The sequence below is a fragment of the Trematomus bernacchii genome, unplaced genomic scaffold (assembly GCF_902827165.1).
Source record: "Trematomus bernacchii unplaced genomic scaffold, fTreBer1.1, whole genome shotgun sequence".
Classification (NCBI taxonomy): Eukaryota; Metazoa; Chordata; class Actinopteri; order Perciformes; family Nototheniidae; genus Trematomus; species Trematomus bernacchii.
Window position 1 is genome coordinate 263,135 of NW_022987608.1, and position 13,209 is coordinate 276,343.

The following is a 13,209-nucleotide window of genomic DNA, read 5'->3' on the forward strand; positions in this document are numbered from 1 at the left end:
TGGCTATAGTCTCCCTCAGTGTGCCTGATAAACCAGCACAGCAAATTGTACACCAGCTTTTCCCAGATGTTACATGTCATGTGCAGTGGTCAGTCAGCAGTAATAATTCACGTGCAACGCTGGTTTGCATATTTCCCTATTTTATGGCTTTGAACAGTAATTCTAGTCCTTTATAAGGTAAGAAAAACACAACTTTCTTCTACGAAAAAGGTCAGAGCATTGTGTGGGAAGTGACGTTTGCCTGACACTTTCCAAAAGACTCAGCAAATACAGGATTTCTGGACAAAAGTCGGAAAGTTTGAGGGTTTTTTTGTCGTTGTTTAGGAAGCAGTGATAATGAGGAGAATGGTACTTAAGTAAAAGTATTTTAGCAAGATCAGAAAAGTAATCATTGTACTGCTGTATACTGTATGTAACAGCGACGTGCAGTCAGTGGAGGCAGGGGAGGCAGAGCCTCACCTGTCATACTCCAATGTAACGGAAAAACAACTAAAGAAAAACTAAATAGTAATAATAATAAAATGTCTCCACTGATCTGTGTTGTAAGTGTGATTTCTGTATGATTCCAATCGCATTTTATAGTCAAAATCAGCAAATTTGCCGAGATCCGCTACGGGAGCGATGAGAAGTGAGGCAGGCACGTGCTCTGCCTCTCGTAAGCCCACAGTAACTTGCTGGAGCGCGGGCACTAATTTAGCGCGGCCACTTATTTTGTGAGCGCGCTCAAGCCAGTTACTGTGGGGTGAGGTGAGGCACAGATGAGCTCTGCCTCACCTCAGAATGCGTCACCCCACAGAAACTGGCTGGAAAGCGGGCACTAAGCGCATGCCTGTTACCATCTCACTGTAGGTCACCAATGTAATGTTTGTAGATCCCTTTATTACATTTATCCTCGCCATCCATAGTCTCTAAATAACTTATTTCACGTATATATGATATTTAGGCTCGCTGGTCTCATCGTACAACGGCAATGAAAAAAGCACCAGGAGAGGCAGCCATAACCTCTGCCGCACTGAAGGGGGCGCACGTGAGCCCACAGGTTCTTGTTGCTACTGTTATTCTACGCAGAGACGGTAGACGCAAACAACAAACTAGACTTTTGAAACTACAGGAAGATAAGGAGGACTTTTACAAAACAGTAATAGAGATTGTTGTCCAGAAGGATAGCATGGACTTCATCTTCAAGTCAAGTCAAGGTAAGACCACATTTGTAATGAAAATGGGATCTTAGTTAGAAAGAACAATCCAATATTTAGATTTTGGGTATCCTTTTGTTGAACGGTCTGTTTAAAATTAATCATAGCATCAGACTAAAAAAGCTTTTGAAAATAACAATATTTCGATTAAGGTCAAAATAGGCTACAATATTTGTAAATCTGACTCTGAAAGAGTCAGTGCCTCACCAGCCATGAACCTCACCGCACGTCACTGGTATGTAATGAGGAAGAATCTTCACAGTTGAGAAGCTGGGATGTTTTCTACGCAAATAATTACTAATAATTAGCAAAATTGTACAACACTTCAACAGCTGTTTTTTTGTGTGATCTATATCAAAAAATCAGATTTCAGAAGTTAAATACTCAAATAAAGTACCTCAAATGTCTACTTTCCTACAATACTTGAGTAAATGTACTTAGTTACATGCCAACACTGGCTGTCAACGGGTCCTTGTGCAAATACTGAAGAGGATAAAGAAGAAAGATAACACAGCGTTACTCCCAAACGCTTCATTTTAAGCAGAAAGGGATTTAAAAATATAAACCCTGATTGATTTATACTTTACTACATGCTCCCAATAATGAATAAGTGAAGGCTGCAGCTGGAGCATCGCAGTCAAACCAGATCAAAGTTTTTTTTAAAGCCTGTTTTAACCCACCAGCTCACCGCTCACTTAAAGAGAGATCTGCCTGTGTCGTTCAGTTATAATGAGTAGTTAAAAGCTTCCAATTGAGCTACAAGTGATCCTGCTGTACCCAGGGTCAGCACCATGAAGAGAAAACTGAGGAACAAAGACAAAGATGGACCGAATGGAGCTTCACGAGAGTCAGAGAGCGAGGAGAGTGATGTTGAAACTGTGTGAGGGGAGTTTTAACAAACAAAGAAAACGCTGAGAGCAGCATACAATAAAAACCAGATCGCACTAAGATTGGTACTGGATCTAAACACCCTATTTTAGGGCATAATAGATTAATTCACACATATAACACCCACAATGATACATACAGACACATTATATCTTGTTTTTGACTTTACTTTGAGGTGTTTGTCCACATTGGCTTGCCGTAGTTTCTTATGTACTAGAAAATGGATCCATAAATGTTGTTTTTCCCTCCTAATTCATTATTTTTCTGCTTAACCCTGAAGCACATGTCATAAGTAGTCAGCTATAGTCAATAAAATCAATACCTACATACAGCAACAGTTCTTTAAAACAGTTGATAAATATGTGTGGAAACTTAAAGAAATTGCAATGCTAATCGCGTTAGCTTTTCAATGGCTTTTCTAATGTTAAGTTAGCATTCATGCTAATCGTCAGCTGTATGTAATGCAGGACAGTGCTTAACAGTGTTGGGCAAGTTACTTCCAAAATGTAAAACAGTACATATTACTTATTACTGTCTTTTTTAAGTAATAAGTTACATTACAATATTACTGTCTCTGAAATGAAACTATTTTTATATTACTTTTGAGTTACTTTACCAAAATAACCTCAAAAGAATGGCTAGGTATTTTAAATGCTAAAATGTAGTTTAGTGCAGCTCATTATACATCCAGTGAAGGGCGATGTGGTATAGCATAACAACTGTGTAGGCCATTAAGGCTACGGGTAGTATATTACCCAAATGTCATCAGTAATGCGTTACATTACTTCGTTACAGCAAAAAGTAATACATTACTGTAACTCCGTTATTTTTGTAACGCGTTACACCCAACACTGGTGCTTAATGATGCAGTTTTTGTTAATGTGACACTGGAAGTCAAACTTTTACACTTTGTAAATGTGTGTGTTTTGTTTCTGTATGTCAGTTTTACAAAAAAAGATCTTCAGATAGCTAAACATCTTAAACGTAGTCAAATCTGCTTTCTATGGTGTTTATCAAAGACACTGTTAGCTATCGGTTGAATCAAGACAAATGTGTGTTGATCAAAACAAGATGCATGTAGAAGGAATATCAAGACATATAAACGGTGAACAAAAAGAGAGAATTAATGATATTCCCTGTGTGGTTTCAGCAGTCTAAACTAGCCATCTGCTGCTGGCCTCTGTAGGACACTCACTTGGCATTACAAACGACATAAGGGAATCTTTAAAAAGGCCCATCATCCATTTGCCTGTGTGTTTCCAAACCGACTGACCCATAATAGGTGCTGAGAGCCAGAGCTGCTGTACTGAATGACACACAGATGAGGGTTGGTTTGGCCTGAAGGAACCCAGATCAATTAGAAGCAGAGATTAATGGCGAAGTAATGCAACGATACTGTAGCAGCGTGACTTGAAATGACCGCAGCACTGATGGAGGTTTTCTGCCATGTAACTGTCAAAGTCTGCTTTCTTTTTCCATTAACCCGTCTTTAAACCCTGCCATAGCCTGTGTTACCCTTTCGTCCTTTCTGTCTTCTTCTGGTAATGCAATATTCACTCTCCTGAAAGCTCTGTTTTTGGGCTCCGGAGAAAGATATCTAGCTCTTGGTTCTTCTTAATCTAAAGTAAAGCAACTCTGCCTGTAAAAGAAGACTTTGGTGGGGATTATTCATGCTAATGTGTATCCTATTTTGGACAAAATCTGCCTTAATCTAGATGTCCCTTTGTCACTCTCTCAGCCTTCTATTACTAATTAAAATAACCGCTGTCGAAGTCTGTTTTCTTTGCCATTAACCCGTCTTATCCCTGCCATAGCCTGTGTTACCTTTACGTTGTTTTCTGTCCTCTAGACATTTCTGGGATTGGGGAAATCCTTAAAGCTCTGTTTTTTTACTCCAGAGAAAGATATCTGGTTCTTATGGTTCTTAAACTTAACCCTATTTTCACTGAGTAATCTAAAGTAACTCTTGTGTATTTCATGCTAATGCGTATAGCCTATTTTGGACAAATTCTGCCTTGATCTAGATTTTGTTTTGCCACTCTCTCAGCCTTTTACTACCAGGTTATTAAATCTGAAAATGGATCCTTCTGCTCTCCTCGAATGTCACACAGATGCCAGTGCAGGAACTCAGATCAATTAGAAGCAGAGATTAATGGCGAGCCGTGCTGATGATGAAGCGTCAGGCCGGTGGAGATGATATTAATGTTTGTCCTCTCGTCTGGCTGCTGTGCAAACCTCCAACAGATGGAGCCCAGATGAGACTGCTGGGCTTTTCAAGTCTCCCGGAAACCCTACACTCTATTAGGGCCTCAAACGCAGCACAATATATACGGAACAGTGACTTTTCTAAGTTTGCTAGGTTTTGTTGAAAGAATCACTGACACAGTTGCATGGCTTTAGCGATGGCAATGTTTGCTAAAATATCTCAGAAACTTTTGGAATCATTGCCAAGAAGTTCTCTACATTAGTCCACTGCGAAAAGCGTTTGATTTGGTCAGATTCTCAATTTCTCTTCCAGATTTACTGTTACATATTGTTTAATACATGTCTGAATTACATCTTTTTGCCTCACCATTCATTTATGTTTCCTTTAAGCTTCGTTCATGACCTCATTCTTGAGTTTCTTCCTCTTCTCTGACACATTATCCCAAAGAAAATGGTATTCAGAATACCTTTCATTAAATCCTGACATGTTTGAAACTATAAAGCAAGAACATATCCTGCTTACACCGTCATGGCAATGTCATGGTGTGTTTATAGATTATATCTTGATCTATGTAGAGCACTTAAATGCTGCATCGCAATTCCACTCAAACGCTCCATCAGTGCACTGACAGCCATGTCAATGAAACAGTCAAATCAAACTGGACAAGAGCCAAAAGCGCAAATAGCTGCTCTGAACAAGATCCATGACACACTTTAAAAACCTGACACCTAGAAATGTAAGGCAGCGGGAAAGAGTAGACATCAACACGGTGAGTTTCTTGATGTCATTATGAAATCCCTGCTGACAGATCCTGCATCTCTGCATTCATGTAAGAGTTTGACACCGTTTGTTTTTCCCTCACGTCCTTTGCTGAGGTTGCTAGAAGCTAAACACACACAAGAATCTTGCTCCAACATGAGGAACGTCAGGCGGGGGAATCAGAAGAGGTCCATTCAGCAGAAAATATTAAAACCCTGCAACACTAATCCTCCTCATTATAGACAGACATCATTAGCAAACCATAGAGCACTTCCCTGCAATACAGATGACTGTGCGGTTCTTCCTAATGTGTGTGTGTGTCTGTGTGTGTGTGTGTGTGTGTGTGTGTGTGTGTGTGTGTGTGTGTGTGTGTGTGTGTGTGTGTGTGTGTGTGTGTGTGTGTGTGTGTGTGTGTGTGTCAGATGTTTTCTTCTCTTTGCGCCCACACTATAAGCTTCCTCAGACTGTAGCTTCCCATGCTGGCCAGACCCTCTGTGGTCGGAGCAGGTGGAGGATCATGGGGCTTAGTCAGTGACCGAGACAAAAAGCTAGTGCACAACTACCCCCCCCCCCCCCACACACACACACACACACACACACACACACACACACACACACACACACACACACACACACACACACACCACACACACACACACAACACACACACACACACACACACACACACACACACACACACACACACGCACACACAAAAGTCACCAAGCCATATGCCTGCAGCTCGCCTTTAGTGAACAGTGTAACAGAAATGTACGTTTTACATTTACAACACACAGCTTTAGGAACAGTGTGTCACTAAAGCATGTGGTAAAGAAAGCCACAGTTAGTCACCTCTGGTTAAAGCGAGGGGTAATTATATCAGTGACGAACAGCAATTATACAGCTTGTCATCTCATTAAAAAGGCCCTATTATGCTTTTTTGGGGGTTTTCCCTTTTCCTGTAGTGTGTTCTATACTGTAGGTTTTAGTGCATGCATGGTCTGCAAAGGCTAAAATCCTAAAGTTCAGGAACACGGTGACATCACTACGGAACACTAGCGCTCCAATCGGCTAGCGCTCCAACACATTGTACGTGATTGGCTAAGGGGCGGGACATCTCTAAGTTGTTGACCAATCACAACAGAGTCGGCCAGCTAACCAATCAGAGCAGACTGGGCTCTGGTTTCAGACAGAGGGTGAAAAGAGTTGCTGCAGCACAGACAGTATGAGAAAAATAAAGCGCTTTTTGAACATTAAAGCATGAAGACATGTCCCAGTAGAGACACTACATACTGATATACACCTGAACATCAGCAGGAGAGGACTCTTTAAAGTAGAGACACTACATACTGATATACACCTGAACATCAGTAGGAGAGGACTCTTTAAAGTAGAGACACTACATACTGATATACACCTGAACATCAGCAGGAGAGGACTCTTTAAAGTAGAGACACTACATACTGATATACACCTGAACATCAGCAGGAGAGGACTCTTTAAAGTAGAGACACTACATACTGATATACACCTGAACATCAGCAGGAGAGGACTCTTTAAAGTAGAGACACTACATACTGATATACACCTGAACATCAGCAGGAGAGGACTCTTTAAAGTAGAGACACTACATACTGATACACACCTGAACATCAGCAGGAGAGGACTCTTTAAAGTAGAGACACTACATACTGATATACACCTGAACATCAGCAGGAGAGGACTCTTTAAAGTAGAGACACTACATACTGATATACACCTGAACATCAGCAGGAGAGGACTCTTTAAAGTAGAGACACTACATACTGATATACACCTGAACATCAGCAGGAGAGAACTCTTTAAAGTAGAGACACTACATACTGATATACACCTGAACATCAGCAGGAGAGGACTCTTTAAAGTAGAGACACTACATACTGATATACACCTGAACATCAGCAGGAGAGGACTCTTTAAAGTAGAGACACTACATACTGATATACACCTGAACATCAGCAGGAGAGGACTCTTTAAAGCAGAGCATCAAGTGTTAAATCAGACTTTAGTTCCACCTGGAGTAAATCCACAAGCTACCCTGCAGTATACAAAGTCATTCAAACTAGCTGCACCTTTACCAGCTTTGAGAACACTTTCATGATCAATCATTATAAAACATATCATATATATTATTCTGAAATGGACCAATCTGCACAATGACTACTTTTACTGTCGCTACTTTCACTATATTTTGATGATAATACTTTTCTTCTTTTACTTGAGTAACATTTTGAATGCAGGACTTTTACTGAAACAGAGTATTCCTGCACTCTGGTACTTCTACTTTTACTCAAGTACTAGATCTGAATAATTCTACTTTTACTCAAGAACAAGATCTGAGTACTTCTACTTTTACTCAAGAACAAGATCTGAGTACTTCTACTTTTACTCAAGTACAAGATCTGAGTACTTCTACTTTTACTCAAGTACACGATCTGAGTACTTCTCGCACCTCTCTGTGGATGTGAGCATCACCCAAATGTTGTACAATACTGTGTTAAAGTCACTACTGCCTGTAATCCCTGAAATCTATAAATGTAGGTTTATTGCCACATGTGTAAAACATTATCAAAGCCAAACAGCACACTTCAGACATCCCTTTCAAGGTACACAGAGCATTAAGGATGGATAACAATTGAAAAAGTGGAGGTGAAACACTCACCATCTGCGACTGGCTCCTCGGGCTGCCATTGATATCCTCCACCTTCTCATTCGCTGAAAGAGAGGAAACCAAGAAACCGTCACCATCGTCCCGTCCTCAACTCTAACATCCAGTGACTCCAGGTGCCCAAATCCAGCAGGAAAACTACTCTGGAGGTTATCACAGGAATGTGTGTGTGTGTGTTTGTGTGTGTGTGGGAAGCAGCGCTGCGTAATTCGTCAGCTGCCGCCAGAGAATTACTGACAGGCTGCTCGGACTCATTGTCTGTTCAGGAGAGCAGGGAGGGTAAAGTTTCAATCACACACAGAGAGAGAGAGAGAGGAGGAGAGAGAGGAGAGAGAGAAGTAGAGAGAGGAGAGGAGGAGATGATAGCGAGAGAGGAGGATGACGGATGAGAGAGAGAGAGAGAGAGAGAGAGAGAGAGAGAGAGAGAGGAGAGAGAGAGAGAGAGAGAGAGAGAGAGAGAGAGAGAGAGAGAGAGAGAGAGAGAGAGAGAGAGAGAGATCTTTTACTCAAGTACAAGATCTGAGTACTTCTACTTTTACTCAAGCACAAGATCTGAGTACTTCTACTTTTACTCAAGTACAAGATCTGAGTACTTCTACTTTTACTCAAGTACAAGATCTGAGTACTGTGTGTGTGTGTGTGTGTGTGTGTGTGTGTGTGTGTGTGTGTGTGTGTGTGCGTGTGCGTGCGTGTTGTGTGTGTGTGTGTGTGTGTGTGTGTGTGAGAGAGAGAGAGAGTGTGTGTGATAAACAGAGGGAGTCCCAGATAGAGAAAAGGGTAGACCAGTAATATGAGACACAAAGAGAAAGTCTGACACAGAGAGTAAGAGTGTGTGAGAAAAGTATTCAAAAAACTAAAATGCTTCTCAACGACTGATTGTTTATTAATGTGTGATTAATACATTAATACTGGGTTCAACTAGCACTCAGTTTCAAAGGCTTTGATCGATTTAAAGTAGGGAATTATTGTAAGCAACTGTAGGTTAAACCAGTTCAATCAATTACATCTAAATATCCTAAAATTACAAATGAAAAAAGTGCCTTTAGGGGCAGAGAAGAAGTCACTAACCATGTTGACTGGCTCCTGCACGGATATGTAAGCGAATATCAATAAAGCATGAAGTTGATTGTCATATTTCATCTTTATTTAAGTGAATGATTCATGATGTTGGCCCACAGCCTCCACCACCACAAAACTCAACTACTGTTTTCAGATAATTGAAATGTTCACGTCGCTTCAGCTCATTAACTTTGTCTCTGCCGTTCGCCGGATAGAAACTGTTTCTTTCTCTCTAAGCTGGAAAAATCTGAATCTGAGTTTCTTTATTAGTCAAACAGCGGGGACATTTACGGTGTGACAGCAAAAGTGGCATAGCAGGTAAGAAAGGAAGCGATAACTTATTAAATATCCAGAAGAAAAGCACACAAAATGACGACAGATAAGTAGACAACCATGGCTAAACATGAGGAGCAGCAATTAAAAAAACAACTAAGCAGTAACATATTAAGGTGTGTAAAGAAATGTCCCAATGTAAAGATAAGATAAGATAAAATGTACTTTATTAATCCCAATTTGGAAAAAAATGTTGTTGCAGCAGCATAAAACAAAACAAGGCATTGCACATACCGCAGTACTTTTCCCACTTTAGTTCCGATATAGTTCCGAAATGTGCGTTCACACCCAAAAAATCCGGAACTTTCATGGGAGAAAAAGGTTCCCATTTCTGATTGGCTGGGCGGATTGCACACCACGCCCAGTAAAAAAGTTTTGTGAAGCCGCCATTTTATTATCCTCGCATTAGCATTATTAGCATTAGCATTAGCCCAGCACACCAACGGAGAGAGACTAACTTATGGCAACACAAAATAAAACATGGGAGCGGTGGAGATGAGGAGGTGTCGGCCTTCTGGCGATTTACTCGGAAGGCTTCAGTAGAAGCTGCTGGGAGTCCCAGCAGCTTCTACTGAAGCCTTCCCCAACTCCGGGGACTTCCGGCCGGGGACTCCGGGTGGCAGTATACGCCGTGAAGTGGTTTGCGGCCTGCCGGTAAACCCAAAGCAGAAGAAGAAGAAGTGACGTCAGCGGCTTCATTTGACTAATCCTCCCTCAGGGACTTATTCCGGTGTGAACACGATCTGAACTTAGTTCATGAGAACTAAAGAGTTCTCATGAACTAAGTTCAGATGAACCTTTGTGGGAAAAGTACTGTGGTGTGAAAGCGCCTAATAACAAATTAGAAATTCTAAAATATAGACATCTAAAAATAAAGATAGAAATAAACCAGCATTAGAGAGTAAGAAAAATATACAGATTACCGGGAAGAAAGAAAATCTATGCACTGTATGACAAATAAAAAAACCCTATTGAAGGTTCTGTTAACACAATATAAGCAGGATATTATTTACATAAAGTGTGCGAGGAAGGTATGTGTTTACATAAGAGTGGTTGTTGCATTTGAAACACAACCCTTGAATGTATCGCAGATCTGTGATCAGTGAGAGTCAGCATGAACATTTAGTGTCTGCAAGCTGCAGATTCATGACTGTGCAGGTTTATAAACGTGCACACAAATCACTTCTCTGTATGCAGACACAAGATGGAGTACACACACTCTGATGTGCTGCTGTTGCACTGAGGACAGTCTTATTGCACTAAGTCTACAATCTACACCTCCATCATACTCCTGGTTATACGGTGAACAAGCTTCCAAGATATCAGAGTAACTGTTACAGAGATAAGTCATGTGATCAGTCCCTTTTAATTGTAATCCCTTACTCAACACTCAATGAAAAAGAGTCACTGTAATGCGTTAGACCCTGTTTGTGCTGCGAAATGAGAGAAAAGGGACACAAAATGTAGGAAAATGAGCTAAAGACATGACGATAAGAGAGAGGAAGAGAGGCAGAGACCTAGAAAAGTTCCAGACGGAGACAAAGAGACATGATGAGGAGGAGGAGAGAGAGAGAGAAAGAAGAAGGGTGGTGTGTCACTCTGCACCCGGGGTGTCAGAGCTACAGATGTGACGCTCACACACCACCCAAACCACAGAGGGATGCTGAGAAATGCCCCAAATATCAAACTACTGAGATACAGCGCACAGCAATAGTGTCTGTGTGTGTGTGTGTGTGTGTGTGTGTGTGTGTGTGGTTCTTCATCTACCAGACATAATGCATTCTACACAGTGTTTTATCACATGCCGTTATAAATATTCTAACTGTCAAAGCACTTATATTTAAATCTGAAGTAAGACATTACGTAAAGTAAAGTATTCCAATTAAGGCGAGACCCTGAATACTTTTGTAGTGTGTGTGTGTGTGTGTGTGTGTGTGTGTGTGTGTGTGTGTGTGTGTGTGTGTGTGTGTGTGTGTGTGTGTGTGTGTGTGTGTGTGCGTGCATGTGTGTGTGTGTGTTAGATTCATCTACAAGACATAATGCCTTTATAAATATTCAGTTTAAACATTGATATTTACTGTAATTCTGAAGTAAGAGATTAAGGAGGTGTGACTACTTTTGTATTGTGTGTGTGTGTGTGTGTGTGTGTGTGTGTGTGTGTGTGTGTGTGTATGTGTGCGTGTGCGTGTGCGTGTGCGTGTGCGTGTGCGTGCGCGTGTGTGTGTGTGTGTGTGTGTGTGTGTGTACCTATGATCTGGATGATCTGGGCCAGCAGCACTCCATCAGTAACGTCCTGGCTCAGATCCTTGATGAGCCGCTGGCAGCCGGACTTCGCCAGGTAGTGATTCGCCCAGTCTGTGTAAATCTGCAACCAAACAACAACAGTCCCGTCAGCATATTAAAATGAACCCAAAGTATGACATTCAGAAGCAAAGAGTGAGCCAACATAACGGGACTTTCTACATTTTCTCAAACAAAGAAATTCACAACTTTCTGTCGTGATAAAAAACATATTTATCCTTTCATGACATGTTATTTACTTTTCTGTAAGAACTTCTTGTTATGTGGCATTTGATATGAAACAAAGCATTGCATGCATTGAGCAGAAAAGCATTTAATTCATTTAGATATGTTGTCAGAAAACATGGATGATATCGTGGATAACTAGGAGTCTAAAACTCCCCAAAACAGCCAAAATGATCTTATCTTCATCAAAAATAAAACAAGTAGATACACACAAGAGTATTGGGAAGGAAAGCTGAGTTTCAGGTTCGACCATGAATTCTAGTTTCTCTTTTCAGTCATTCATAACCTGATCTCTCTCCATTGCTTTCCCATATAATGTCTCTTTTTCCTAAAGTAATGCTTATTTATGCAACTCAAACGCAACTATTTCAGTACATAAATAGTCCAAGAAAACACTTTGACAAAGATGTGTAAGAAAGATGTTAATGTGACGGTATACACTGACAAATACAGTACCCAAAACAACCACCTGTTGCACACAACGCAGTACTTTGGTAAGCTCAAATACAAATAAAAACAACATAGTAGAGAAATCAAACCTGACACAAAACAGAACAATCCCAGATACTTCATTCATGATTTGAAGTAGTCAAGAGTAATGAATGAAGACTTCTCCTTCATCAGGAGGATTCACTTTCCTAACTATATTTCAAAACTCGGCCGAGCAGCAGGTCTGAAAGTCTTTGTTTTGTCACCTGAACCTCCGAACAGCCGCTCAGTCTTTCATTAGAGCTTAGCGCCGGATGATAATCGTCGCTTTGTCCGCATCGACTGACTGCTCTGAACAGCTGTTGAACTTTCACTGAGTCCACAGACAGGATCCACGAACATAAGCATCTACTGAAAGACTCAGATTATTTTGTGTACGAATGGATCAGTTCTCACACGCGAACTTGCGGGTCAAAGTTGATGCGAAGGCTTTGTTATTTTCTCTTACAGTAAGTCACCAAAGTTTTTAAGATTTCCTTCAAGATTATAATGCATCCCTACAAATGTGGAAAGGGAGTGTTTGATAAGAGTTTCTACGTACAGATGTGGAGAAACTTCTTTATTTTTGCTGCCTTAATCTTCTACTAAATTATTTGGTGTTCAAATAAATCAGTTTTCACACAAGAGCAAGCGGGTCAAAGAAGCTGTGAAGGCTGAGTTAAGTTTTCTTAAATCACTTAAAGGTGGGGTAGGTCATTTTGGAGAAACCAGCTCGAGTGTGCTAGAATTTGAAAATACGCAGCCGGAACAAATCTGCCACTTCCTTACAGAGCCCCTCCTCCAACACACACGAACGCGCACATGACCAATGAGGGCACGAGATAAGTTTGTGCACAGATGGAAGGCTGACAGGCAGGTAGGCCATCTAGTTATTTTAGCCGGGCCGGCTCAGATGATTGGTCGTGCTTTTTACAGTACTACAGCTTCCACAGATGACATTTTTTTATGTATTTATTGTCAAAGCATTTAATATATTCATTGCTATCGGGATGTTAAGAGCATTCTATGGAATATAACAAAAAGTGTTTCTGAAATAAATTACATAC

At 40.8% G+C, this 13,209-nt stretch overlaps 1 protein-coding gene across 3 annotated transcripts in view; it reads right to left on the minus strand.

Moving 5' to 3' along the window:
* nav3 (neuron navigator 3) overlaps positions 1–13,209 on the minus strand; it is a 208,340-nt gene that overhangs the window by 135,904 nt on the left and 59,227 nt on the right. For all 3 annotated transcript variants that reach the window (XM_034131356.1, XM_034131355.1, XM_034131354.1), the window contains exons 2-3: positions 11,396–11,513; positions 7,751–7,803 (exon numbers count right to left, since the gene is read on the minus strand). In XM_034131356.1, coding sequence (XP_033987247.1) covers positions 7,751–7,803; positions 11,396–11,513 — 171 coding nt within the window. The remainder of the gene's footprint in view (positions 1–7,750; positions 7,804–11,395; positions 11,514–13,209) is intronic.